At 44.4% G+C, this 27,271-nt stretch overlaps 1 protein-coding gene across 1 annotated transcript in view; it reads left to right on the forward strand.

Moving 5' to 3' along the window:
• Nucleotides 1-14,109: 14,109 nt before the first annotated feature.
• Nucleotides 14,110-27,271, forward strand: part of LOC307212176 (calpain-2 catalytic subunit) — a 37,270-nt gene continuing 24,108 nt past the window's right edge. Inside the window, exons 1-2 of the mRNA XM_079969249.1 lie at nt 14,110-14,605; nt 23,189-23,258. Coding sequence (XP_079825375.1) covers nt 14,369-14,605; nt 23,189-23,258 — 307 coding nt within the window. The 5' untranslated portion in view covers nt 14,110-14,368. The remainder of the gene's footprint in view (nt 14,606-23,188; nt 23,259-27,271) is intronic.

The following is a 27,271-nucleotide window of genomic DNA, read 5'->3' on the forward strand; positions in this document are numbered from 1 at the left end:
TTGCCAGAAGGAGGCACACAAGACACCATTCAACCATCTTAGGGACTCCATGCTGGATTTGTGTAGGGTTTACTCCTTAGCCTTCTATTCTCCCAAAGATATCCTGCAAAGCAGCAGAGGTTTAGGATCAGAGTTTTCCTTCTCCTAGGCTTCTTCCCAGGGTGATGAGCCCCACCTGCCCCTCACTTCCCTCTACAGCACGTGCAGAAACCGCCTTCTTTGCCATTCAGCCTACTACTGGCTTCATCTGCCGGAGCCTGTCTTTGCATGCAGGGGAAGTCCCTAACTCTCCAAGGGTTTGAGACCCATAGGCTACCCTCACCTGGTTTAGTCATGTCTGACACATCCTTGGGGCGTTAGGGGTGTTAAGGGAGAGGTAGTACCTCTGGTGGGGGACATGTCATGCTCCTTTGGGGTAGTTTGTCCACCCATTCAGGGAATCTGAAATAGTAGAATTAAATCAGATAGTTTAAACTATTTTAGCACCAATTCAGATCAGCAACACAATAACTTCTTTAAAAAAAATGGTTATAAACAGATGTGCATTTAGAGTCTGTCTGAAGGCCTGTTGTGATGAGGCTGCATATACCTCAGTTGGAACAGAATTCTACAAGCGTGGAGTCAGTGCTAAGAAGGCCCTGTCATTCATACTTGCCAACCTAATTGATCACACCAGTGGGCAGCACACAACCAGAGCTGAACTCAAAATATTGGTAGGCTGGCATGGATAAAGGCTGTCCTTTGGATAACCTAAATCATTAAGGGTTTTAGATGATCATTGTCTAAAGGAGAAGATCTAAGGGATAGTCAACATAGCACCTTTCAGATCTGTGACCCCTAGCCAAGCTGGCTACAGCTGCTGGGAGCTGAAGACTAGCGGCATCTGGAGGACACCAAATTGGCTACCCTGGTTTAAGTTTTCCACCCAGCCCTTATGGGCACAGAAACAATCTCTCCCACTCCCAAAGACTTGGGATATTTATCTCCAGGACTGCATCTCAGAGAGAAGCAAATAACCTGCAAAGGTTGAAACACCCAAATGTACCTTGTTCAGACTCACCTTCAACTAAATCCTGTGTTGTGAGGAAAACACACTTAACGATTAAAGTTAAAAGCAGGAAATAAGTCTGTGAAATTGAATTCTCAGACAGTCAACCTTGGCATTATGATCCTATAATGCTCTTGAGAAATGATTCACACAATTAGCTTTTCCCTGCAGTTTGTTGAATTGCTACCGTTGCCAGTTATACAACATACAGAACAATAGAACTATCAAAGCCCCAAACCTCAGTTTTCGAAGGAAGTGCTCTCAAAACAAGATCTTTGGTATAGGCACTCAATTGCAAATGGACCTTTACCTTTAAAAAAAGAAAAGAAAAGAAAGTCCAGATTTCTTTAAAAGCATGCATGGGGCCTTCAGTAGATAGAGCAGCCTTCTGGGAAAAATCTGCTCTCCCTTTGAGCAGCCCAGAGACTGATGAAAGTGGCAGTTGCAAGAAGATGTTGTGGTGGCCTTGTTGATGGTAGTGGTTGGGGGAAGGATCTTAGTTACTTAATTCCATACAGTGTCATCCTGTACATTGAGTTCATTGGGACTTAGCAGAGATGGGGCACCTGTGACCCACCCAATGTTGGACAACAAGGACCCCTCCATATATCCTTTTTATTGTGCATGCATGCTGATTTGTGCTCACGATGGTATACACAATCCAGCTTGCAATGCTGTTTGTGCCTGTAAAAGATTCAGGGCAGACAGGCTGCTTCATTTTCAATCAGTGCATAACCTGTAGTTTGCTACTTAAATCCTCTAACTTTCCATAATACAAGTGTGTGTGTGTGTGTGTGTGTGTGTGTGTGTGTGCGCGCACACACACACACACACACACAAACACACACTCATCATGCTTTTGATGCACTCTAGCACAAACATGCCCCTCCACCTCGTAATTGGGGAAGCATTGCAGAACAACTAATAAAATGGTGATGAATGGGCAGTCCAGTATAAATCCACCACTAAATGTACCTGCAAAAATGAAACACTGGTTTGGAGGAATCCTAGCTCCCATAAGCTCCAGGCAGCATGGCCAGTGGTTGAAGATAACAGAAGCTGGAGTTCAACAACATCCATGAGGTGTAGGACTGCAGCATTAGAGGTTTCCTCAGAGCTTATTTTCCTCCTACTTGACCAGCAACCAGGAGCACTGAGTTCATGGTTCCCCTCCCCCATGTGTTTTCCATAACCTCTGAAGGGCTCCTAATAATCCCAGTTTGTTATGGTTTCTGTCATTATGAGCACAAAGACATTATTACACTGAGCACTGCCTAAGCGGACTACCCACTCCAAACCATACGCCCACTCCTTGCTGTTTATATTGCTTTTATAGTCTCTGTGAGCTTTATTGGATTTTGTCATGTTTCCTTATCTCATGGGGAAGTTTCCCACCATTAAAAGCTCATTTTCTCTCCCCACACCTACAGGCTCAAAACATGAGCACAGTGATCAAATCCTCTGCAAATCACAGGCCTGTTACTGGTCGAAAGCAGGGAGATTTGTCATTTCCAATGAAGTTTAAGCAGGCTGTAAGAACGTAGGCTGTAAAGAAGTGTAAATACTGAACCAAGGCACTGCTTCTAAGGAAAAAGGCTTCTGAAAGAGGTGAATTTTTCACCTCCATGTGGGTTGGAATGACAGAGATCTTATCTTTTCAACATACTTTATCAGCCAGGGTACCTCTGTGTCTTAACCAGCTGTCTTTTCAGTTTGTTTCAGGCTTCAGATGAAGTGGATAGAATCTTGTCTACAAAGGCACACCCAGTTTACATCTTATATGCCCCTACTCTCCTTCCCTGTCCACATCTATCCTGCCTGTCTTCCAAGGAACTTGGGGCATTGTGCAAGATTTCCTCTCTATACCCTCCACCCAAGATTAACCTTGCAGCAGAGATGAGGAAACTGTGGCCCTCCGTACATTGTTGGACGTCAACTTCTATCCGCTCCAGAGGATGGGAACTGTAGTCCAACCACAACATCTGGAGGGCCAAAGGTCATCCATCCTTCTCCTTACAACCACCCTGTGAGGCAAGGTGAGGCAACCACCTCAGGCGGCAGAATTCACAGGGCTACAACAGCTGTGGTGAGCTCCTTGGAGGCTAGAAGCTGCTGCTTCTTCAAGCAGCACCCACAATGCTGCCTCTAGTGGCCTCCTGGCAAATAGGAGGCACTGCTGGTCTCCTCCCAATCCTAGGGAGGAAATGGCAGGTGGGGTCTCCTGGGCTCTTCACCTTCTAAGCATGATTCAGAGCAGGCCCTTTTCTGCCCTACAACAGTCTTTAATTCCCACTTCAACCCACCCATGCTTGTTCCTCATGTAGATCTTTATTCCATGCTTGTTCCTAGTGTTGATCTTCACTCATTCCTTCTTCCATAGTGTGTGGGGATACCGCTTTGCGTTTTACCTCAGGTGCCAAAATGTATTGGGCTGGCCCATCTTGAGAGAGTGAATCATCCAAGATTACCCAGAAAGCTTTATGTCTGAGTGGGGATTTGAATCCAAGTCATAGTCCAGCACTCAGTGTTTACTTTCCTCTAGGCTCTCGTTTAAGTCCTTGCTTTCATTTTCCCCTGCTTTCCAAAGACACAGGTCAGAACATCCTGCCTAGATCAATACATTCAGAAAAGAGTCTTTAACTGAATTTTCTCTTTGTGTTATTTCATTTTGAGAAAGAAAGCTGTTATTTGGAAGGCCTCTAAAGGCACAATGCCTCTCAAATGCACACAGCGGCCTCCTAGCCATTATTTGTAGCAAGTTATATACTTAAAATTCTATTCACAAGTGACGGTGTACACAATTTCCCGTACATGGAGTTTTATCTGTGTGCAAGCCCAATGTTCATATGTGACGTGATCCTTAGCTTCACTGCTTCTGACCTGTATTCTCAAGGACTGTTGCTAATAGTAACAATTAAAAGCAAAAATTGATGCACAAGCACCACCTAGAGGCAACAGGGAGTGCTTGAAGGAGATAATTAATTCCCAATCAAGGGTGGATGATCTGCTTGGTCATATATCTGTGACAAGGGATTGAAATTTTCATGTTCATTAAGAGTTGTCAGGGGGATTAAGGCTCAGTTAATGACTGTCAAGTTTAACCTTTCAAGTCATGAGGTGGGTCAGGCTTCCTCCATCACCTGCTTGCATCTTCCTGTCTCTCGCCCCCCCCCCCCCCGCCTCCGAAAGCACTCCAAGCAATGCAGAAGGCAGAGAGGAAAATGAGGAGGGCATGAGAATACTGGCTGAAGAAATGACATAAAGGACTAAGCAAAGATGAGTTGATGAAATTGACGTAAGAGAGGACGTTAATTTGTAATATATTATATTAAATTATTTAAATGAAAATAAGGTTGGAAGGATTTGCTGAAATAACGATTTGAATTAGAATACAAAATTGGGAGGTGAGAGGAGGTCAAGGAAATAAGTAAAGGAGGAAGGTTATGTAAAGGTTTAATCAATTCTTTTTATTTTTTAAGTGAATGTATTTTTTCTTTTTTGGTGTTGTTATTTCTTTTTGTATTTTGTATTTTGTATTTTGTATTTTGTATTTTGTATTTTTCTTCTTTTTATATTGAATAATATTGAATAATATTGAATAAATATTATATATATAGAGAGAGAGAATATACTGGCTGAATTTGCCAGAATGCAATTTGGGGAGAGCTTGGCCAATCCTGCAGCATCCTACTAAGCTGACTTGCTATCAGCAAAACTAATTGCCAGCCAGAGCTATGAGCTGTAACTCCTCCCATGACAAAGGCTTAAATGTGTATCGACTGAACCTTCAGCTCAGTTTTAATATGGGCTCTACTTCAGCCTTGACATTATTAACTGACAGGGTGTGGGACTCTGTTTAGATATTTTGGGTGGTATTCAGCTACATTTTACTCAGAACGGATGCACTGAAATTAATGAACATGCCATTAATGTCAATGGTCTACTCTAAGCAAGCCTTAGTTGAATGCCACCCTTTTATTTTATTTTAATTGCATTTTTACCATTTTGTTATCTGCCACTGTTTTTAGAAGGAAGGACAGGACAGAAAATTTTAAACAACAACATTTTAAATAATAATAACACCACCCTTTTTTAAATGATTTTCTTTATTTAAGTAACTTATAAACTGCTCCATATTTATAAGAAATATCTGAGCAGTTTGTAATATAAAAACACACACATAAAAAAATTAACATTTTAAAGCAGCAGAAAACAATTAGATAATATAAATGAAACAAGTAGCATATGGGAACCATAATAACTACTAGCAGATCCAAAATGCAGAAATACAGCAAAGACGGTCATGTTCTCTGTATTTCTAGGAAGCAGCAGCACTTTCACTTCTGCTGTTGCCCCCCCCCCCCCCATTTAAGATAGCAGTAAAAGGTTGTTGGAATAACTGGGCCTGATAAGGGGATAACTTCCTTCATGAGCGTAAATCACCCCATGGATGAGCTAATCACAGGTGCATCATCAGCCAAGCCAGTTGCTATGGTAACAGCCCAGTGACCTGGCTGTATCTGTGATTAATGCATGTCATCTCAGTAGTGTCTGTGAGTCTTCAGTTTGTCTGTCTGTTGGTTAGTGGGTTAGCCCATCAGTGTTACTTGCCCAGTGCTATGCCTTGAGTTGCTAAACTTATTTAGAGCAACAGTGGTACTTTGTACTTGTATGTAGCTGTATCTGCAAAAGTCTACAAGCTGTAAATATCTATGTCCAGAACTGTTTTACTGAGCCTTATCTTCTGCAGCAGTAAACTATCTGAACCTTTCTCTGCTTCCATGTCGTGACTGTACTGGGAGCAACTTCCATTGTGTGAGTATCTCATCTGAGATTCCCAATAAAGGTGGAACAAAATGACATGCTCCCTACTCCTGGAGTTTCCTGCTATCACCCAGGAGCACCCACAATAATTCTTCCCCCTCACAAAAAAGAAGAAGAGAGGGCAGTACCCCTGCCATTAGTATAACCCAACAGGGTAATCCACAGCAGCACTGGACTGGGAGTGATCCTCCTGATGCTTTTCTTCCCAGAAGTTATATTTTCGCTGGGCCTTTCTAAACAAGAATTTTGATTCATAATAGTAGCACATGATAGGCCTTTTGTGCAATGTGAATCAAAGCTATATGGGATCCACATGCCTCCTTCAGCTATTCCCCCTAGAACAGGAGTGGCAAACCTGTGACCCTGTAGAAAACAGTCTTTCTCAACCATATGTTGTTAGATTAGAACCCCCATTATCTATTATCACTGGTCCTGCTATCTAGGGATGATGGGTGTTGTAGTCCAATAACATCTGGGGAACCAAAGCTAAGAAAGGCTGCTCTAGAAGTTGTTGGACTACAAATCACATCATTCCCAATAATTGGCTGTGATGGCCGAGGCTGATGCGAGCTGGCGTCCAACAACATCTGGAGGGCCACAGATTCTCTACCCCTTCCCTAGAAGACCAGGGACAGTGGATAACCAATTGCACAACAGTAGGTGGGGGAAGCTATTCACCAGCACGCTGCTGATATCAGACTGATCCATATGGGCACACCCTGTATAAATGAAGGACAGATGGCTCTTAAACATTTGTTTATGCAGCATGGAATATTCAAAAGCACTCTGTGCAGGAGAAGGAGCCAAGGTTGGCTCCAAGGACTTCCCGACTCAGCAACAACTATGCAAACAATTGGTTTAAATTTCCTGTCAGTGCAACATAATATTAAATTGGCAGCAGTTGTGCTTCAGCAGTTTCTGGGAGCAGAACATCACAGAACTGAAGGAAGTGTCTTCAGCAGAGCAGGCACACTGAGAAGCGAGATGGCAGCAAATTAGCAGGTTGCGGTTTAAGGATGAACAAAGGGGACTGGAGCAAACGGATTAGCATGTCCAGGCTTCAAGAGCATCTCTTCTGCACTTTGCTTGCAGCACTCAGGAGTCTGGCTGTGCAACATGACAAGAGCGGACAGAAACGATGCTTTAGGAAATGATCAAAATAAGGAAAGAGTTTTGCAAAAACATGAGGCATTAGATATGGGAGAAAATAGGCCTGGCTGAAATCTGGCTTGCATTCAAATCAACTGCTTCCTTTTGGTTTCAATGCAGAAACACGAGGAATGGTGAAAAGTAGAAGGATGAGGGGTTATGGGAAACCAATGAAGATGCAAATCTTAACTTAGAGCAGCTATACAAGCAATCCTCATTTTGTGCGGGAGTTACATTGCGTAAGCCCACGTGCTTTGGTGGGACATACGTAAAGCGTTCTGCCCCGTTCCGCCCTTTTAGTGACATTTTATTGACATTTTCAGGCCACTTCTGGGTTCTGCGCCATGCATGTGAGTGCAATCGCACATCAATCAGACACACGTAAATTGGGAGTTGCCTGTACGTGTTTCATTGCAATCACGAGCACCAGTTTTATGTATTCATTCTCAGCCCAAAGCAAATTATAAATCAAAAAAAGTACTTGCATAATGGATAGTAAAGGGCTATTACAGGAAAAGGTATTTTGTAACTCTCTCTCTTTGACCTTGGGTATTTCTGTTCTTTCATTTAATTATATTCTAGTAGTTTTGTTTCATTGTGTTGTATATCTCCCCCACCCCCCACCCACATACACCTGATTGCATTTTTTTTTAAGTCCTATTGAAAATTTGTCAGCATTTTAATGCAAAACTCTCTTATTATACACGCTCGTAGGAAATTTTCCCTAATACATTTTTGTATGTTATTTTCAGTAATATCAACATTTTCATGCAAATGTTTCCCCAGTGTATGTATTTTTGAATGCATTATATACTCATTCATGAGAAAGGCTTCAGGAGTAAACCCTGAGGAAAAATCTGTGCCCGCTGCCTTGTGGGACATTTTCAGGAGAAGGGAAGGCTAAGAAGTAAACACTACACAAATAGATGATTGGATGGCGTCTTGTATGCCTCCTTCCAGAAACTCCTGCAGCCAATCTTGTGCCAAATGCATTGCTCTGCTGTCCTTTTGACCATATTACTGAGGCTGAACTTGTCTGGTCAGCTTAGGACCTCCATACACACTGCCCAGGCTTGCACCCCAGAGAGGCAATTTGGTGCTGCTAACACAGCAAAAACACTGTGGGAAGTGGCAGTTATGAGTTACTGGGCTCTGCAGCCACAGCAGGCGCTGTGATTCTCTGGAGGTTTGACTTCACCCCAGGAGGTGTACCCCATTGTCTCTAGAGACAGATGGATGCCAACAACCATTTCCTACCTTTATGTTCTCCTGCTCCCCTCATGGTACCACCTGAAACAAGTCACCTTACCCTGTACATAGTAGGGCTGGCTGTATCAGCAAATTATGCTTTAGTCTTCCCTGCCCACCTAGCAGTTCGAAAGCACGTCAAAGTGCAAGTAGATAAATAGGTACTGCTCCGGCAGGAAGGTAAACGGCGTTTCTGTGCACTGCTTTGGTTCGCCAGAAGCGGCTTAGTCATGCTGGCCACATGACCTGGAAGCTGTATGCCAGCTCCCTTGGCCAATAAAGCGAGATGAGTGCCGCAACCTCAGAGTCAGACATGACTGGACCTAATGGTCAGGGCTCCCTTTACCTTTACTATACAGTTAATAGGGACGCGGGTGGCACTGTGGTCTAAACCACTGAGCCTAGGGCTTGCTGATCAGAAGGTCGGTGGTTTGAATCCCCGTGACGGGGTGAGCTCCTGTTGTCCCAGCTCCTGCCAACCTAGCAGTTTGAAAGCACGTCAAAGTGCGAGTAGATAAATAGGTACCGCTCCGGCGGGAAGGTAAACAGTGTTTCCATGTGCTGCTCTGGTTCGCCAGAAGCGGCTTAGTCATGCTGGCCACATGACCCGGAAGCTGTCTGTGGACAAACGCCGGTTCCCTCGGCCAGTAAAGCCAGATGAGCGCCACAACCCCAGAGTCGTTCACGACTAGACCTAACAGTCAGGGGTACCTTTACCTTTACCATAGTCAAAGCCAGTGCTTTTTTTCCCTTATAAAAAATGTTTAGGGGTACTCTCATTTTGACTCAAGAAAATCACCATTTTATAGTTCAAATGAGGAAAAATAAATACAGTAAATGGACAAAAACACAAAGATTCACAAAATGTTTAGGAGTATGCGTAGCCCTGAGTCCCCCCAGAAAAAAGCACTGGTTAAGGCACTATTTTACTGTTTAAAACAATCATGGCTTCTCCCCCCCCCCCCGCCCCGAATCCTGGGAATTGTCGTTTGTAAAGGATGCTGAGAGTTGTTTGAAGATCCCTTCTCCCCTCACAGAGCTACAATTCCAAGAGTTTGAAATTATTTTCATATATGAAATTGTATTCATTATATATGACATTGTTTTCATTGTCGATGTTGTTATTGTTAAATAACTTTGAGGTGTTTCACAGGGAGTGATTCATAAGTGGAAAGAAATAAATCATCCAGCAGCGACTTTTCGGATCCGCTTCTGTTAGATTTGGGGGAGAAGGTCTGGAGGGATTTGAAATTCATCACTGATATTACTACCAGGTTTTACAGAGAGAGTGAGAGAGAGAGGTGGGGGGAGGGAGAGAGAGAGAGAGTGTGCTCTGTTTGTAGTGCTTGCCCGGTTCTCTTAATGTCTGCTTTGCAGCTTTACTAACAAGACTGAACCCTGCAGCTGTGGAGGAGCAAACACATAAGTGTTGCCCACACCCTCTGGCAGTTTGAAGTGAAGTGGGAGAGACGGGAGGGGTCACAGAATTCCAGTGTTATTTTTTGTGCTCATGAGGTTCTTCCAAGTCATTTTTTCCATGTGATTGCAACATTCCTGGCAATTTCAGCTGCCAGGTTTTACCCAAAGAGTGGGCCTGGCTGTTCCAGAGCAGCGGAAAGAAGCTGCAGAATAGCACTACAGGCAGATGAGAAACTGCAGTTTTTATGAAGAGGAGAGTGGGAGACTGAAATAATGAAAAAGAGATCTGATTCTCATGGCTTCACAGAGTGAGTTGTCATCAAATAAAAGCCCAGCATCGTAACTCTGTACTGTATTTCCTTTGGAATTGCTGGTTTGAGAAATCCTAATTCTGCAACTGAGCGGAAGAGGCTAGCTGGGCCAAGTCATAGAAAAACTTTGGACATCACAAACAAGCACTGTCACTTTCCTGCACAAACACTTCTGCCTTCTTTCTAATGTCAGAAAAGGCTCTAGTCTAGGAAAGCTGCACAGGATTTAGATGCAAAACAAACAACCTGGCCTGTACAACCTTCTTAAACTTCCTTAAACATTATATGGAAATGTCTGGTGGAAGATTCTGGTGGGAGTGAAAAGAAGAGGTCCCCTTCATAGGCCTTTGGACTACAACTCCCATCAGCTCCAGCCAGAATAACCAATAATCAAGAATGGTTATGGTCCAAAAACCTGGAGGAAAACCCAGACAGAACTGAGGTAGATGGACCAATGATTTGGAAAGGTCTTGAAAATAAAACATATTTGGAAACAAAAGTAAAACTGCTGATATCATAATGCCATTATACAAATCTATGCAGTGACTGCACTTAGAATACTTTGTTCAGTTCTGGTTGCCTCACCTCAAAAAGGATATTGTAGAGTGGAAAAGGGTTTGGGAAAGGGCAACCAAAATGATTGTGGCGATGAAGCCACTCCTCTGTGGGGAAAGATTGCAGTGTTTGAGGTTTTTTAGTTTAGAGAAAAGGCAAGCAAGAGGTGACACACTAGAAATTCATAAAATTATGTATGGCACTCTTTCTCATAACATTAGAACTCATAGACATCCTATGAAGCTGAATGTTAGAAAACTCAGGACAGATATAAGAAAGTACTCCTTCATGCAATGCTGTTCATCTAGGGAACTCACTCCCACAAGAGGCAGTGATGGCCACCAACTTAGAAGGCTTTAAAAATTAGACAATCCTCACTTTCTGCAGTGTATGAAATGGCAGGTGGTGAATCCCATGGAATATTAATGTCTGCAAAAGGTGGATTTGCACACATGCATTATAGAGTCACAATATACTCAGCCTCCAAAGCTCAAGGTAGGGGTGGGCAATCTTTTTGCCCTCGAGGACCACATGTCACTGTGGGTGGGCAGGCAGTTGGGTGCTGTGTGCCCACTGAGTGTGGTTGAAGCTAGTGGTGAGTTGGGGGTATTCATGCATGCATGTGGTTGGTTAACTGCTCCCCTTACATCATCCTCCCCATCACAGTTTCATTCTTCCTAGTCTGTCAAACAGCTTCTGGGCAAGGCTGGAGCAGCAGACTTCACATGTTGGGGAGACAGCAAGATTTAGCAGGAATGGGATTTGTAAGTAGAGGGCGATGGGCACCTGTGTGAGACACACAAAAAGCTTTTGAGGACTGCATGCAGGTCACAGATTGCCCTCAGGTTGCTTAGACTTAGAGGATATTCCGGTCAGGAAGCTAGACAATAATGTTATTGTTTTCCTTAATAACAAAACAGCAAAGGGAAGTTCCTGACCCCACCCAGATGCAACTCGGTCCAGTGCAACCTAATGATTGAGGCATATGATGACACTCTTCATGCACTCACCCATAATGCAATCCTGTACATGTCCATGCAGAAATATGCCCCATATTGAGTTCAGGAACGCTTACTACCAGGTATAGCAGAGCTAGGTAATATAGCACTCTCCAGGTGTGCTTTAACTGCAGCTCCCATCAGCTCCAGGCAGCACGACCAATTGTCAGGAGTTAAGAGAATGATAGTCCAGCAAAGGAGATCATGGAGGGCACCATATCTGCTACCCATGGGGCCTAGGATTGCAGTCTCAAATATTTAACCTTTAGAGATCTGAGGGAGTAGGTGGAAACCTGCAGAATGACAGCTCCAGCAACTCACAACAACAAACCATTAACAAGATAACCCTAACATCTCCATGGGACAGCACTGGGATGGTGATTAACATAGGGATTTTTGCTGGTATGCAGGGACACTTGGAACAGCTGAAATCAAAGGAAGTGAGAAGAAAGAAAACAAAACAACATAATTAGGCTTGGTGGGAATTTGTGTGCCTGAGAAAAAATAAATGGTAGGTATGCTCTCAGGCAATTTCCTACATTCCTGGTTTTAGAAAATATTTTACATTTTCTTTGTCTAGTTATGCTTTTTTATTTACAAGGTTTGACATTCTGATGTGTTATATTGAGTTCGCCAGTAATTAGCCTACATACCATGCTTCAAAACTGGGCCTGTGCATGATAGCTTTTATGCAGGGAAAAGTGGATGTCACTCAGAAAAGTGAAGGGGAAGAGGTTAGGGTAGATTGTTTTAAAGCTTCCCTCCCCTCCAGCCCTTTCCCGAAGCTCCCAATTTTAATATTTAAAGCCAGTTCAAACATTAGCAGGCTAAGCAGAGGTGGTACAGACGTCTCATAGGAGGCTACCACAGTAGTTATGTAGATACTTATTCGAATTTTTAAAATATGGAGTTTTTGTTTTTTTTAATATGAAATGCTGTCCCCAGAGAGGCTCGCCTGGTGCCTTCATTACATATCTTTAGGCACCAGGCAAAAACATGCCTCTTCTCCCAGGCCTTTGGCTAATTAAACAATCTATGGCCTTTTAAACTGTGGGGCGGTGATATTGTTTTTGTTTGTTACTATGTTATGCATTTTTGTGTTTTATATTGTAGCCCACCCTGTGATCTTCAGGTGAATTGTGGTATATAAATTTAATAAATAATAATAATAGGAAGTGGGGAGAGGGGGTAACAAACGCTTTTGCAACTGCCTCTCTGGAAAGCATAATTAAAGTAATAATTATTAAACACAGAATGAATAAATCTTGCTGAGGAGGCCTTGCCTCACCAACACTTTGGAGTCATCTGAGAGTGACCAATTAGGGTTGATCTCCTACTAATTTCATTATTTATTTATTTACATTTATGTCCCGTATTTCTTTTATTGTGCATATATGTGGTTCCTAGGCAGTCACCAGGCTTGCACTAAGCAGATCTGCTTAGCTTCAACAAGGTGATGGTCTTGTGTGCCTTCAAACCATTCCTTGGGATCCTTGAACTTCTAAAAACCTTTTGATGAAGTCCCTCATCAAAGACTGAACCCGCATACACACCATGCATTTAAAGTACCTATATCTTTCCTGCCCAAGAATCCTGGATCCAGAGGTCCAGTAAGATTAAATAAGTCTCTTTAAACAAGAGTCCTCTGCATTATCCAGTAAATATCCAGTGCCATGTTGACCTCAATAGCCCTCTGGAGGCGTTATGAGGCTCTTGTGTGTACTTGCCACATAGTAGGAATAAGTCCCATTGAACTTAGTGGGATTTACTTCTGATAGGTTTGCAGTGCTAAGATAAGTTAACAAAGAAATAGTGTGGAATGGCGAAGCTGTTCTACAGTTTTTAAATTGTGTTTTTTAAAATTGTAATCGCAGTGGAATTGTCTTGTTTCTGTGAGTTGTCTAGGGAGGTCTCAGTCCTGAAAATTGACATGCCAAATACTGGGGAAATAAATAATTAAAGACCAGTGGCAGCACATTATGTCTCTGTATGAACACAGAAGGGGAAAACTGGATTTCCGCCTGAAGGGCAAACTTGGTCCCATGAGTTAAACTTCAGAATGAGAAGAATTCCATTCCAAACTTTCTCTCTCTGTTGAAGTCAGAACTACTTGCTTTGCCTCCCCAATGGACCTAACTATCAAGCAAGCACGCTTCAGGTTTCAGGATTTCCTAGGCAATTATTCAGTCATAATAATTTTCGCAAGGATCCAGCAATTGGCGAGGGTAGGAGAAAGGCAGAGGGAAGTTGCGGGAGGTGTTGCTTGATTGCTTGGGGAGCGCGCGCGCGCGCGCACTCGTTTCCCCTCGAGGCGCGCAGCAACTCCAGTAATCAAAGAGATGGGGAGAACGTGAGAATAAGGCAGCTGTTGAGAGTCTTTCCATATTCATCGGTGAAATGCTAAAAGTTCATAAGGCGCGTGCCCTTATAACGGCGCGTGTGACAATTCGGCAAAACAGCTTTGTGTGTGGAAAGGCGTCAGTCCCCTCCCCCCCCCTCCCCGGGCAGGACATTTGCTCTTCTCTTTGCAATAGTAAGAAAAAAGCGCGGGAAATGCTGCCCCTTTCGCCTACAGCGGCCCTCGGCCGAGCTGGAGCGAGAACTGGTGGGCGACAGGCCCGCTTGCACCGCCTGGATCTCGGAGGCCGACCCGGCCACACCCCGAGCGCAGTGATGAGAGTTTTCCTCTCGTTGCATGAATCATCGGCAGCCCGCTTCGCCGCCGTCATTTGCGTGGAGGAGATTCGCATTTTTATGTCCAGCTCCGGAGTTGGCGGCGGCGGCGGCGGCGGCGGCAACAAAAGGGAACAGCCATCATGTCTGGTCTCGCAGCTAAATTAGCAAAAGACAGGGAGGTCGCCCGAGGCTTAGGCTCCAATGCCAAGGCCGTGAAGTACTTAAACCAGGACTTCCATGCGCTGCGGGACGAGTGCCTCGAGGCGGGGAAGCTCTTCCAGGACCCCTCCTTCCCCGCGGCCGCCTCTTCCCTGGGCTACAAGGAGCTGGGACCGAACTCCTACAAAACGAGGGGCATCGTGTGGAAGAGGCCGACGGTAGGCGTTCAGACGTGCTCGCGTGTTCACGCGGGACCCTTGGTGGGATGGGGGCGAAGTGTTGCTCTAGGACCAATCAGACTGCTGCATTTTGGGTCCTATTCAACTCAGTACATAACAAAGACTTAAGTTAAAGAGGGAAATAGTTACGAGGCGGTTTTGAGAACGGGATTCTCCATTCAGTTTGGGGAGAGAGAATAAGAGAGGTGGAAACCGGGGCGGGGAATTGAACCTGAATTTAGTTCTTTGGGAGTTTGAGTGTAACTAGCAACTGGCACTATGGGTGGAACTTTCTGTTCAGAAGGCCCGGATTCCTAAATTAAAGATCCTATGGGATCCCTTGCATTGCATATACAGTGGTACCTCGGGTTACATACGCTTCAGGTTACACACTCCACTAAGCCAGAAATAGTGCTTCAGGTTAAGAACTTTGCTTCAGGATAAGAACAGAAATCGGGCTCCGGCAGCGCGGCGGCAGCAGGAGGCCCCATTAGCTAATGTGGTGCTTCAGGTTAAGAACAGTTTCAGGTTAAGAACAGACCTCCGGAACGAATTAAGTACTTAACCCGAGGTACCACTGTACTCTTGGAATCGGCCCACCCCTGCCTGAATTGTGTGGGATCTGGCTTTCTTGGCTGTGGCCCATCACAGTGGAAGGGAGGAAAAGAAAAGATCAACTTCTGATACTCAGGATCACTCCAAATCTCGTAATCATCCTTTTGCCAATCCGGTATGCATCCAGTTAGGGTATTTACTAGAGTGCCAACAGAGTTTGCTTGTGCTTATCATTTCAATGCATTTTTTATACTAGAAGTAGGGATACTAATTTGGGTTGGTTGTAGGGAGCATAGGAGGTTTAGTTGATGCAGTGTAGGATGGTGTGCTTGTTGTTTATGCAGCAGAAGTTATGAGTAAGTTAGAAAAAATGTTTCCTTTGTATAGGGAGGCAGAGTAGGGTGGGACTGAGATTGGCAGCATGTCCGTTTGCTTCTATACAAACTAATGCCTGATAGGAATACTAGTTCCCGTAGGATGTTACAGAGCTAATATATAATTTCCTGATTCAGGTAGGTAGCCCTGTTGGTCTGACACAGTCGAGAAAAATTAATAAATTGTCCAGTAGCACCTTAGAGACCAACTAAGTTTGTTCTGGTTATAAGCTTTCAGGTGCATGCACACTTCTCCAGATACAATATAATTTCCTGTAAGCTAGTGGGATCCTAGGCCTGTTTACTCAGAAGTAAGTACCACTTTCTTCCATGGGGATTCATCTACACACTGCAGCAAGTGTGTTTAAGGCACAGAGGCAGTATCAAAATGCACTTGTCGCTTTCTACAGGGAAAGAAATTCCCATATTTTGTAAGAGGAAGCGCCCATCAGTCCAAAAACAGTAGTAATTAAGGGGATTTCTGAGAGACTAATATGGAGGATTCAAAAATCTAGTTTTGATTGTTTAAGTTCACTGACTATCTTTGTTTCGTGTGAACGTAAGAGCCCTCCTGGATCAGACCAAGGGCCTAGCTAATCCAATATCCTGTGGTTACAGTGACCAACCAGTTGCCTATGGGAATAACACCTCCAAGCAGGCCATGAGCCCTCTATCTCATGTGGGCTAGGAAGGTTGTAGGCATTTAGGAAGTATGCCAAGTCTGAAAATACCAAGGCACAGGTGAAATGGATAAATGGTAGTTAGAACGCCAAAGTTCCATCTTTACTCAAATCATGGATGCTTTCATGCTTACCTTTTTTGCCCTATGCTTCATGAACCACACTCATAATCATACTCCTGTTCATAAGGCCAAAATACATCTTTCACTTGCCATGGGGATGCCACATCGTTCATGTTGAGAGTCTCTACAGCTCCATAGGATGCCTGTATGCAGTCATTATCCATAGTATAGGGGTCAGCAAACTTTTTCAGCAGGTGGCCGGTCCACTGTCCCTCAGACCTTGTGGGGGGCCAGACTATATTTTGGAAAAAAATAATAATGAATTCCTACTCCCCACAAATAACCCAGAGATGCATTTTAAATAAAAGCACACATTCTACTCATGTAAAAACACGCTGATTCCTAGGCCGTCCGCGGGGCGGATTTAGAAGGCGATTGGGCTGGATCCGGGCCTTAGTTTGCCTACCCATGGTATTGATCATTGTGATGAGGTCTTCTAAATGTTATGGCTGAAGCAGAGACAGCCACTGACTGGGGAGGCTGCTTTTGGTGAATATGCCCAAGTGTACTCAAATCCTGGATTCTCATTTAGCAGTAACCTCGCAAAGTAGTTTTACATTGTCAACTAGCCATGATGGCTAGCAATGCTTCTGAATACCAGGTGCTGGAAACTGCAGGAGGGGAGAATACTTTTGTGCTCATTTCCTGCTTGCAGGTTTCTTGCAGGCATCTAGTTGGCCACTGTGAAAACGGGATGCTAGCCTTGATGGGCCTTTGGCCTGATCCAGCAGGCTCTTTTTACATTCTTATGCTCATTCAGCAGTCCTATTCATGCACTGTACCCACCCTGTGCACCACACCCAACCCTACATTGTGAAATATTCCTGTTTTATGTTTTCAGGAGGGACAATAGATTGTATGCCCTCACCTGTTGTTTCACTTCCTCCTGCTTTCCTTTTATATTAGGCCATATACTAGGCTTCAAAAGGTGGAGGATAGTCCTTCATTAAAAGTTTGTAAGCAGTAGCTGGATGCCCACTGATCGGGGATGTTACATGAGTGGATTTCCAACAAGAGGCTGGGTTTGATGGCTTCGAACTCTGTGTTTAAGTCACCTCTCCACCCTTCATTTCCTTGCCTGTCCTGTGACGAAATCTGATAAGATCTTAATTGCACTGGCCAGCTAATTGCTTTATGGCCCCAATTAGCCCCAGTGGTCCGGCACGCTTCCCAGCCAAGCTGCGCAGACCTTCTTCTTCTCCGGTTTCGCCTTGCAGAGTAAAAACACAGCGGATCAAAAACCTGTTGCAGTCTGCTTCAGATCCAAACACACCAAGCACTGTGTATGTCCAAATTCATCAGTTCTTTATTGCAGCAAATATTTACAGCTCAGCATTTCCCAGATTCTCCTGGACTGCTAGCATTCATGGCGTCCTTCTCTCTCAGAGACACAGAGAGAACAACAAGTAGAGCTCCTCCCTCCTTCCAATCACGTCAGAATGGGAGGCACAACTCAGAACACAATTAACCCAGTAAGTTCTGAACCCCAACACCCCCTCTTGTCGAGCATTCTGACAAGACCTGTGGATGTACCTTTGCAGACCTCTGTGAGATCAATCCCTTCCCCAATGCCTTGCGCCCTCTCCTGGCGTTCCTGTCAGGCATCTGTGGAACATCCTCACAACTCTCAGATTCGCACTGTGCGAAACTTACCCACGCACCTGTGGCCTGATACCTTTCAGGTGGAATTCCCTTCGTTGTGCGACTGGACCGCCTGGGCACAAACTCAGGCACTTCCTCTGACTCACTGTGGTCAGCAGGTGTGTCCTCTGCATCCCGGGATTCCCCCTCTGACTTAACACGTCTTCGAACCCTTGGAATTACCCTCACAGGAGAACTAGGCTCACTCTTGGGCTCTCTTTTTACAACTTGTGGAGATGCCCCATCCTGCTCCTGACTTTGGTCAGTGAGCTGATCGTCATCAGCAGACTCAGCCCCTGGCTCTCCTTCCTCCTCATCAGAACCTTCCTGCTCTGAATCAGAAAGACATTCTGAAAGAATATCGCGTCTGGCAGGGGTCTTTGACCTTTCCTCCTGCTTACAGAACTCAGCGTGTTTACTGATCAGCAGCTTACTCTGATCACCTGACGGGTACGCAAACCTCCATGCACGAGCCGTTGGCTCATACCCACAGAAGATCATTTTCTGGAACTTGGGTTCACCTGGCCCTCGCAAAGCTTCAGGCACTGGCAGCAAGGCCGTTGATCCGAACTCACGGAGGAAGTGAACCTGAGGCTTCCTCCCGTGAAGCATGAAAAACGGTGTGTCTCCTACCACTGAATTGTAGGACCGATTCCAGGTGAAGCTCACATATTTAACTGCCTCCATCCAAAACCTTGGAGATAACCCAGAATCTGACAGCATCACCTGTGCAGCTTTAACCAGAGCCTCACTTCTTAGCTCTGCCACCCCCCTCTGTTGAGGAGAAGTCACTGTGTGACTTATCCCTTTCTTGTGAAAGAACTTCTGCAAAGCAGACCCAGTAAACTGTGAACCTCTGTCACTAGCAATTTCCCTGACTCTGGTGGAGAACCTTAGTTCCACCTCCTCAATCCAACGTCTAATCAGCTGTGCTGCATCTTCCTTGGATTTGAGACCATGTGTCCAGGTGTTCTGCGAAAAATCATCCTGCAGTGTCAGCAGAAACCTGGCCCCTCCCAAACTTGGTTCCTTCATGGGACCCAACAGATCTATGTGCACAAGATCAAAAGGTTTTGTGGTTACCCTCTCCACCCTGGGGTAACTGCACCCTCTTACCTTTGCCTGTCTGCAAGCCTGACAATCTAGGACTCTTGCACATTCCTCAATTCTACAGCCTTTGGAAACCTCAGGTAGCACCTGTAGTTCTTCAAGACAAGCATGCGCTGTCTTCTTATGCCACGCACAAGAACATGAAACATGAGTGGGAACTGTAGCACGCAGGGCTTGTGCTTTCTCAACCTTCCCCTCACCCTCCAGAGACGTTTTAAGAATGAAGAGATCATTCTGCCCCTTTGCAACTCTAACCAGTTGCTTCCCTCCTTTGGAGATTGTACAAACATCGTGTTCAAAGCAAACCTTAAACCCCTTTTTCAACAAATAAGGCACAGACAAAATACAGTGTTGCACTCCTGGCACAATGCAAACTTCCATCTGCTCCTGCAAAACAGAAAAAAAGACATTTGCAATGTTATTTACATTTTTCTTTTCCCCACTTGCAAACTGAACAGTTTTTCCAGCCGGAATTGCCTTGCAATTCCACATCTCGACTGCAGGGGTCTCTGAGATCAGGTTGCAGTTAGCTCCTGAGTCGATTACAAAGCGAAAATCAGTGTGTCTCTCAGAGCTGTCCTCAAACAAAGCCATACTGGCAACAAATGTCCCGCTGCCCCCTCTCTTTGGGCTTCTGCAGCAGTTCCCTCTGGTTGTCTTGGCAACCAACTCCCCCTTGCTCAGGACCTTGGCAGCTTCCGTAGAAGTAGCCTCCTCCGTTGCCTTGGAGACCGGCCTGGCCTCTGCGTTCCCACGCGACTCTTTAGGCCTTATCTTCACTTTGTCCAGGTGGCCGACCTTGAAGCGTCTAGCTCGCCTCAGCCTTCCAGACTTTGGCTGAGGACGATCCCCAGTGGAAAAATACTGCCCAGGGCTCCTTTCAGCTGGCCTGGCCCCCCTTCTTCCGGAAGAGCCCTCTGTGCCAGCCCTGCCCTCGCTGAAACTGCGTTTCACTTCAGCACTCACAGTGGAAAACTTTTGAAACTTGCCTTTGGAATTCTCAGCCCCCCCGACTTGCACCTCAGGGACTAGGGCTTCAGCCATTTCCAGGCTCTGCATGACATCTCCAGGGCTCTGGCCTCCTGCTGAAGTTTCACACAAACTTCTCAGCACCTCCCAGACAGCCCTTGCTGATTTTACGCCCTCCAAACTGGGCAAGAATGATGCATGTACGCATGCTTTCAGCATAGCAAGCTCTCTTTGCATTCTCTGCTGGCTATCTTCAGGCAACGCAGCCTCAAAGCCTGCAATGTCTGTCAGGGGAAGTGGCTCTTTCTGGCTTACATCCCAAAGCCCAGTAACCAGAAACCAACCCCTTACTCTTCTGGACCAGGTTGCCCAACTTCTTAAAGTGAGCTTTTCAAGCGGAACGTCCTCAACGACATGGCTGTCTGCCATTCTCTCCTCTTTCCCGGGGCCCCAGCTGTACTCACGTGTCACCAGTCAGCCCTCCGGCACCCGATTCCTCAGCTGCTTTCTCAGCTCTCTGCTCTCTTGCAACTCTTGCCTCTCTGCAGCAGGCAAAACACAGAACGCAGACCTCTGCCGCTTCAGTAGAGTCTTCCAGCTAATGCCAAGCTGACTTCAAACTTCAAAGCTCACCAGCAGACTCACAGCAACAGTTTTATTAGCGGTAATTAGGTCATCCATAACCTGTGACGAAATCTGATAAGATCTTAATTGCACTGGCCAGCTAATTGCTTTATGGCCCCAATTAGCCCCAGTGGTCCGGCACGCTTCCCAGCCAAGCTGCGCAGACCTTCTTCTTCTCCGGTTTCGCCTTGCAGAGTAAAAACACAGCGGATCAAAAACCTGTTGCAGTCTGCTTCAGATCCAAACACACCAAGCACTGTGTATGTCCAAATTCATCAGTTCTTTATTGCAGCAAATATTTACAGCTCAGCATTTCCCAGATTCTCCTGGACTGCTAGCATTCATGGCGTCCTTCTCTCTCAGAGACACAGAGAGAACAACAAGTAGAGCTCCTCCCTCCTTCCAATCACGTCAGAATGGGAGGCACAACTCAGAACACAATTAACCCAGTAAGTTCTGAACCCCAACATGTCCTTTTCTTATCTTGGCAGCCACTCACTTCCATAGATGCATTTATTGATGCATCTGCCTTCTATCCATCTAGTACCTGTACTTTTCAGAGTCCAATTTGAATGCGCAATTATTTACATGTTTGCATGCTTTATTTACAATGCTGAAAGAGCAAATTTTGCTTATAATTTGTGGTGCATTCACACTGTGTGATGATGTGCATTCAGGCTCTTTTTGGGGGGTACTGTACACATGACATCACTCTGTTTCATCCCTGCCCCACACTACTTGTCAGTCTAAAGTATATTCTGCTGGAACAGTTACAATCTGTTTCGTGCCAAGAATGTACTTCTCAAGCGCATTCTTGGCACAACACCTTTTTACACTGAGAGTGTTTTTTCTCAGGTCATCTTCTATTGGGGCAGGCCTACTGACGTTGCAGGGGTGTGCCACTCCCCATCACCATGTTTAACTTCTCTATGGATGAAGTAGGTAAAATTGGAAGTGGTGCCGTAGCTTAGCCACCTCTATATACTGATATATATCCTCTGTATTTCAGTATATCCTCTGTATATCAGTATATCAACACACCAGTTTCCATACCCTCCCTTTTGGAAGACTAGGGTTTTTTTCATTTTTAAAAAAGACTAAGGTCTGTGGAAGCGCTAATTGAGGGGAGGGGAACAGAGAACACCATTCAGCACTAATTTGAAAACATGCCCATCTGTGTGTATGAACAAATGGATACTAGCTGCCAGTTTAGATCAGGGTTTCCCAAACTTGGGTCTCCAGCTGTTTTTGGAGTACAAATCCCATCATCCCTGACCACAGGGGATGATGGGAGTTGTAGTCTCACAACAGCTGGAGACTCAAGTTTGGGAAACCCTGCTTTAGGTGATGTTATCTCGTGAAGGTGTGTATAGTTGCAAACTGCTCTGTACCAAAACATACTGTGAAGAAAGACCCCTCTGTGTTTCAGAGGCTATGTGGTTTTCTTTTGAATAGAGGGGATTTTCTTGCTCAACATGTCCAGCAGCTTTTAAGCAGCACCAGGAACACATGAAAATAAATATTTTTCCTTGAGGGTACGAGCCAACCAGACCTCCATAAGTCTTAGCATTATGCTCTTTGAAGGAGAAGTCAGCTGAGGAAAGTGGAGGCCTCTGTGTATTCAAGGATGATGTTTCCATGGCTGCATGCTTTGCATAAGGGCAGAGAATCTCAGATTTCAGCTTAATAAATCCAGAAGAAAATCTCATTGAGTTTAACCGTTAACAAAATTGACAGAAAAATAGCATCAGTCATATTAAACCAGAAGTAAGGAATATATTAACGTCCATGTAGAGAGGGAAACCTCAGAAACTATCAGCACAGCACAACCCTATCGGTTTTTACTCCAAAGCAAGTCCCAATGTGTTCAGTGGGGCTTACTCACCCCACTTTGGCTCCCAACAGTTACCAGATCAAAAGGTAAGAAATATCTTCCGTACTGTTTCTGTCTGAGTGCATCAAAAAGTTGCCCACAATTCTGAACTAGAGAAAGGGGTTAGGGCAGGTTTTCCCAAACTTGGGTCTCCCGCTGTTTTTGGACTATAGTTTCCATCTTCCCTGACCTTTGGTCTTGCTAGCTAGGGATGATGGAAGTTGTAGTCCAAAGACCCAAGTTTGGGAGACCACGGGTTAGGGTAATAGCACAAATTGCCACTAAGAACTCCTTTTTGGATGCCTGCCTCCGAGATTCTGAAGTGGTTAGAACATTGTCTAGAACAAATATTTTAGAGGTTTTGGCTTTTCATTATACCCAGCCTTTGCTGACTTAGTGCCTCTTTTGGATTTTAGTCATGTACATAGCTGGTCTGCTTAGACCCCAATGACTTCAAAGAGATTTAGCCAGCCTAACCATGTGAAGGATTGCATCTGATGGGAAACATAATCCCAACACTCCATAGACATGCATGTACAGATACCAGGGTTGCTACTGGAGATCAGCCTGGAATGTCCATAACTTTAAATAAATTTATTTTCTTACATATTTCTTCTTACTACTTGCTTTGCCAGGAGTTGTGTTCCAATCCTCAGTTTATTGTTGGAGGTGCCACCAGAACTGATATCTGCCAAGGAGCTTTAGGTAAGACGGAGACTTCGCTTAACTTCCTGTTGAAGCACTCTTAACATGATGCCTACCTTGTTTTAGATATATTTACTTTATTTTAAAAATGTATAAACCTGCTTTTCATCATGTCGGCCTCAAACTAAACCAGGCTATTTTTCTCTTCACCTTTCGGAGGGAAACGTAGCTTCCTCTCAGCCATGTAAATCATCATATTTTCTCTTTGTTGTGTGATTAGACAAAGATCAGACTACCACCACATCTTACTCCACCTTGGGTTCTTTTATCATTGCATCAGAATTCTGATTTTAGCACCCTTCAGTTCCAACACAGTTTAGCCTCTTCCTGAATCATTTTCCCTCCAGAGTGTTGTGTGCGCTCCGTATCCATGAGATAACGCTGGCTTGTGGCATTTGACTTTAACTTCCAGATAAGAGACTCCTTTTTTTATCCTTCATGCAAATTGCACTTCATTCCAAGAAAAGAATGTTGTTTGTGCTTCAGGGCAGGTATGCATTGATTTCAACAGGCTGAATTCAGGGACAAATAAAACCATGACATTGGCATTACTTCATAGCCGCAAACTACGATGTTCTTTTGTAAGGTTTCCTTTCTTTTTGCCCTTGCAGTGTCACAAACTACACCTTAAACCCTATTTAATGTTGCATTTTTCTTGGACGCAGAGCCATACTGCACCTTTGTTCTGGATTTCATGTTGTCACGCACCTCAAGTAGTCGCAGCAAGACCTTACTATTCCAACAAGCATTTTAAGGAAGTTTTCTGTCTCTATTATTATTAACTTTAATTGATTTTATCCACTTTTTGTAATTTTTATGTACACCACTTAGAAACTTCAGGGATTAAGCAGATTCGTGTGTGAAGAAACTGTGTCATTCAACAGTCTGCAACATTCCTCTAACCTGCCATTTTCAAAGTAGTGTGCACTGTGGCACTGGTTGGCAAATTCTGAGCTGTTTAAGGCTTTATAGGTCAAAACCAGCACTTTGAATTGGACCCGGAAACTAACTGGTAGCCAGTGCAGTCGGACCAGGATCGGTGCAATATGCACAAACTGTTTGGCTCCGGTGAGCAACCTGGCCACTGAATTCTGCACCAGCTGAAGTTTCCAAACCGTCTTCAGAAGCAGCCCTACACATTGCAGTAATCTAACCTTGAGGTTACCGGAGCATAGACAACAGTAGTTAGGCTATCCCTGTCCAGATGAAAGGCACTCTGGCATTGTGACATGGAGAGAAAGTTAGGTGTAGCAATCAGTCATTTAACACTTACAATACCTTTCCCCCTTTTAAAAATGAAGCTTGTTTTAACTAAGAAGAATGTAGCACTCATTATATTCTTCAGATTGTATGGCTTGCAGTGAGTGTGCAAAACAGGCGGTCCATGCTAATTTGAGACTTACGGTACATAATGACCTGGTTTGCGCATCACATTAAACCATAGTTTAAAGCAAACATTAAACCTTAGTTTGAAGCAAACTGTGTGGTTTAATCTGAGTATGCAGTATGCACATTGCTGCTATATGTGTGCTGCCAAAAAGCAAGAAAGTGCAGTTTGTTGTGACATCCATACACAGGAAAAGATTCACGAGTCCAGATTTGGATGTCACAACAAGCCGACATGTTACCCAGTGGCATAGCTGGAGCAGAGTGAGAAGTTTTCAGCAGCATACACCGGCGTGGTTCGCTTACACATAAAACAATAGCTTGTTTTTAACTGTGACTTAATGTGATGTCAAAATTGGGCCACTGAACATTACAGACTCTAGCAAACTTACTGCACTGTAAAATTTATAAAGCTTTGTGGGTTTAAAAAAGCCCTTCCTTTGAATTAATTAATTAATCTTTTAGGAATTTTTAGATGAGTTTTCTCAGGTTCTAGTATTTTTTATGTTTATGTGTATCTTGTATTGTTGCATAGTTGCATATTACTGCAAAGCTCGCTGTGCACAGTGAGTCATTTTAGCAGAATGGTTTTTGCATAGAGGAAGCATGCTCAATATTTATGGTTTTTTTTTTCAAAGGATGTTGCTATAGTATCACAGCAATGACCTATAAATAGGCTAGTGTTTCCCCTCTGATTTCAGTAGCAGATATATCTTCGCCAGAAATTAAAACCGCATTTACATTGTAAAAATTCATGTATGCGTTTTTCTACAATACTGTGTTGTTGTGCCATGAGGATCTCCTATTTTACTCACTAGAGCGGTGTACAGTTCTAATATTTTCAGCTGGGGAGATGCTGTTGACAGCACCATCATCACTGCTTGCAATACATATATTCATGCTCACCCTATCCTGCTGTGGGCTTTGAGGTGGAACAGTTTAATATGTGCACAGATTGAAGCAGTTGAGCTTTCCCAATTGCTTCTGCTGATTATGTATTCTTTTTCAAGTGCATCTTTTACTGCCCATTTCTCATGTATCTACATTTTTTTTTTAACCATAACCAGAAGATTCTCTTCTGGAAATCTCACAGTAAGTGAAACCACTACAGAAGGAAAGGAAATTCTTGTGCCAAAGCAGCATGCAGGAGAACAGAGGCAAAACCATCAACTTTTTAAGAAGATACGGTAGCTTATATAGGGGAGACACACTTGTCAGAAACTGTGCACTAATTAATGCACTTTCCACAATATGTGGTTTGGATCTGTATCTATCAGTTCATTCTGGTTTCTGGTATGTCTGGTTCACCTCTTGTTTGGGATCCAAATCAGCTTTGTTAAAAACGAAGCACTTTCCCACCATGTACTATTACGGGGAATCCAAAAATGTCACAAGAATGAGCCTTAAATAGAAGTTGCAACTCTTTCTGGGTAGCTTTCTTGGGTTTCCATGAGAGGCACCTCTTTCTTCAAAGGGGCCCAGCCTGTTTTGGTAATTGTCATTTTCTGTATGTCTGCTGCTAAGTACCTGCCCAAGCAGGGACATGAGTGGCACTGTGGTCTAAACCACTGAGTCTCTTGGGCTTGCTGATCAGAAGGTTGACTGTTTGAATCCCTGCAACGGAGTGAGCTCCCATTGCTCTGTCCCAGCTCCTGCCAACCTAGCAGTTTGAAAGCACGCCAGTGCAAGTAGATACAGTGGAACCTCAGGTTACATACGCTTCAGGTTACAGACTCCATTAACCCAGAAATATTACCTCAGGTTAAGAACTTTGCTTCACGATGAGAACAGAAATCGTGTGGCGGCAGCGGGAGGCCCCATTAGCTAAAGTGGTGCTTCAGGTTAAGAACAGTTTCAGGCTAAGAACAGACCTCCAGAACAAATTAAGTTCTTAACCTGAGGTACCACTGTAAATAGATACTGCTGGGGCAGGAAGGTAAATGGCGTTTCCGTGTGTTCTGGCTTTTGTCATGGTGTTCCATTGTGCCAGAAGCGGTTTAGTCATGCTGGCCACATGACCCGGAAAGCTGTCTGTGGACAAACGCCGGCTCCCTCGGCCTGAAAGCGAGATGAGTGCCGCAACCCCATAGTCACCTTTGACTGGACTTAACCATCCGGAATACTTTACCTTTACCTTTACTTTTTTACTTGCCAAGCATCACTGTTGATGAGCAGTTACTAAAGAGAAGGAGTGCATGATGCAAGCACAGCCACTCTACAGTTGCAAAATCAAGATCTTCATTGGCTTACGGCAAAGATTCTCAGGACCTATCTAGCCTTTGGATGATAAGAGATCTCGAGATGCTTTGATGCGGCAGTAGAGTTCATTAGCATTGAACAGTCATCACAGACAGTTGATCTTGACAGTAGAGTTCTGTTTATTCAGTTTGAAAATGCTGAAGTTATTTCCCCCTTCCCCTCCATTGACTTCTTTATTCAGTAATTTGTGTTTTGTTTGTGTGTTTGGTAAATTGCAGTGCCGCTGGAGGCACCAAAGGTGAGGAGGCGAGTGTACATTGGCTCTCATCCAGCAGCACTGGTTAGCAGCTAACCATCCAATTCTGGAAGGCAGAGCCAGTCTACAGAGCTTCTCTGACTCACAGGTGGCAAAACTATAAAAGATGGAA

The sequence above is a fragment of the Podarcis cretensis genome (genome assembly GCF_951804945.1).
Source record: "Podarcis cretensis genome assembly, chromosome: 3".
Taxonomy (NCBI): domain Eukaryota; kingdom Metazoa; phylum Chordata; class Lepidosauria; order Squamata; family Lacertidae; genus Podarcis; species Podarcis cretensis.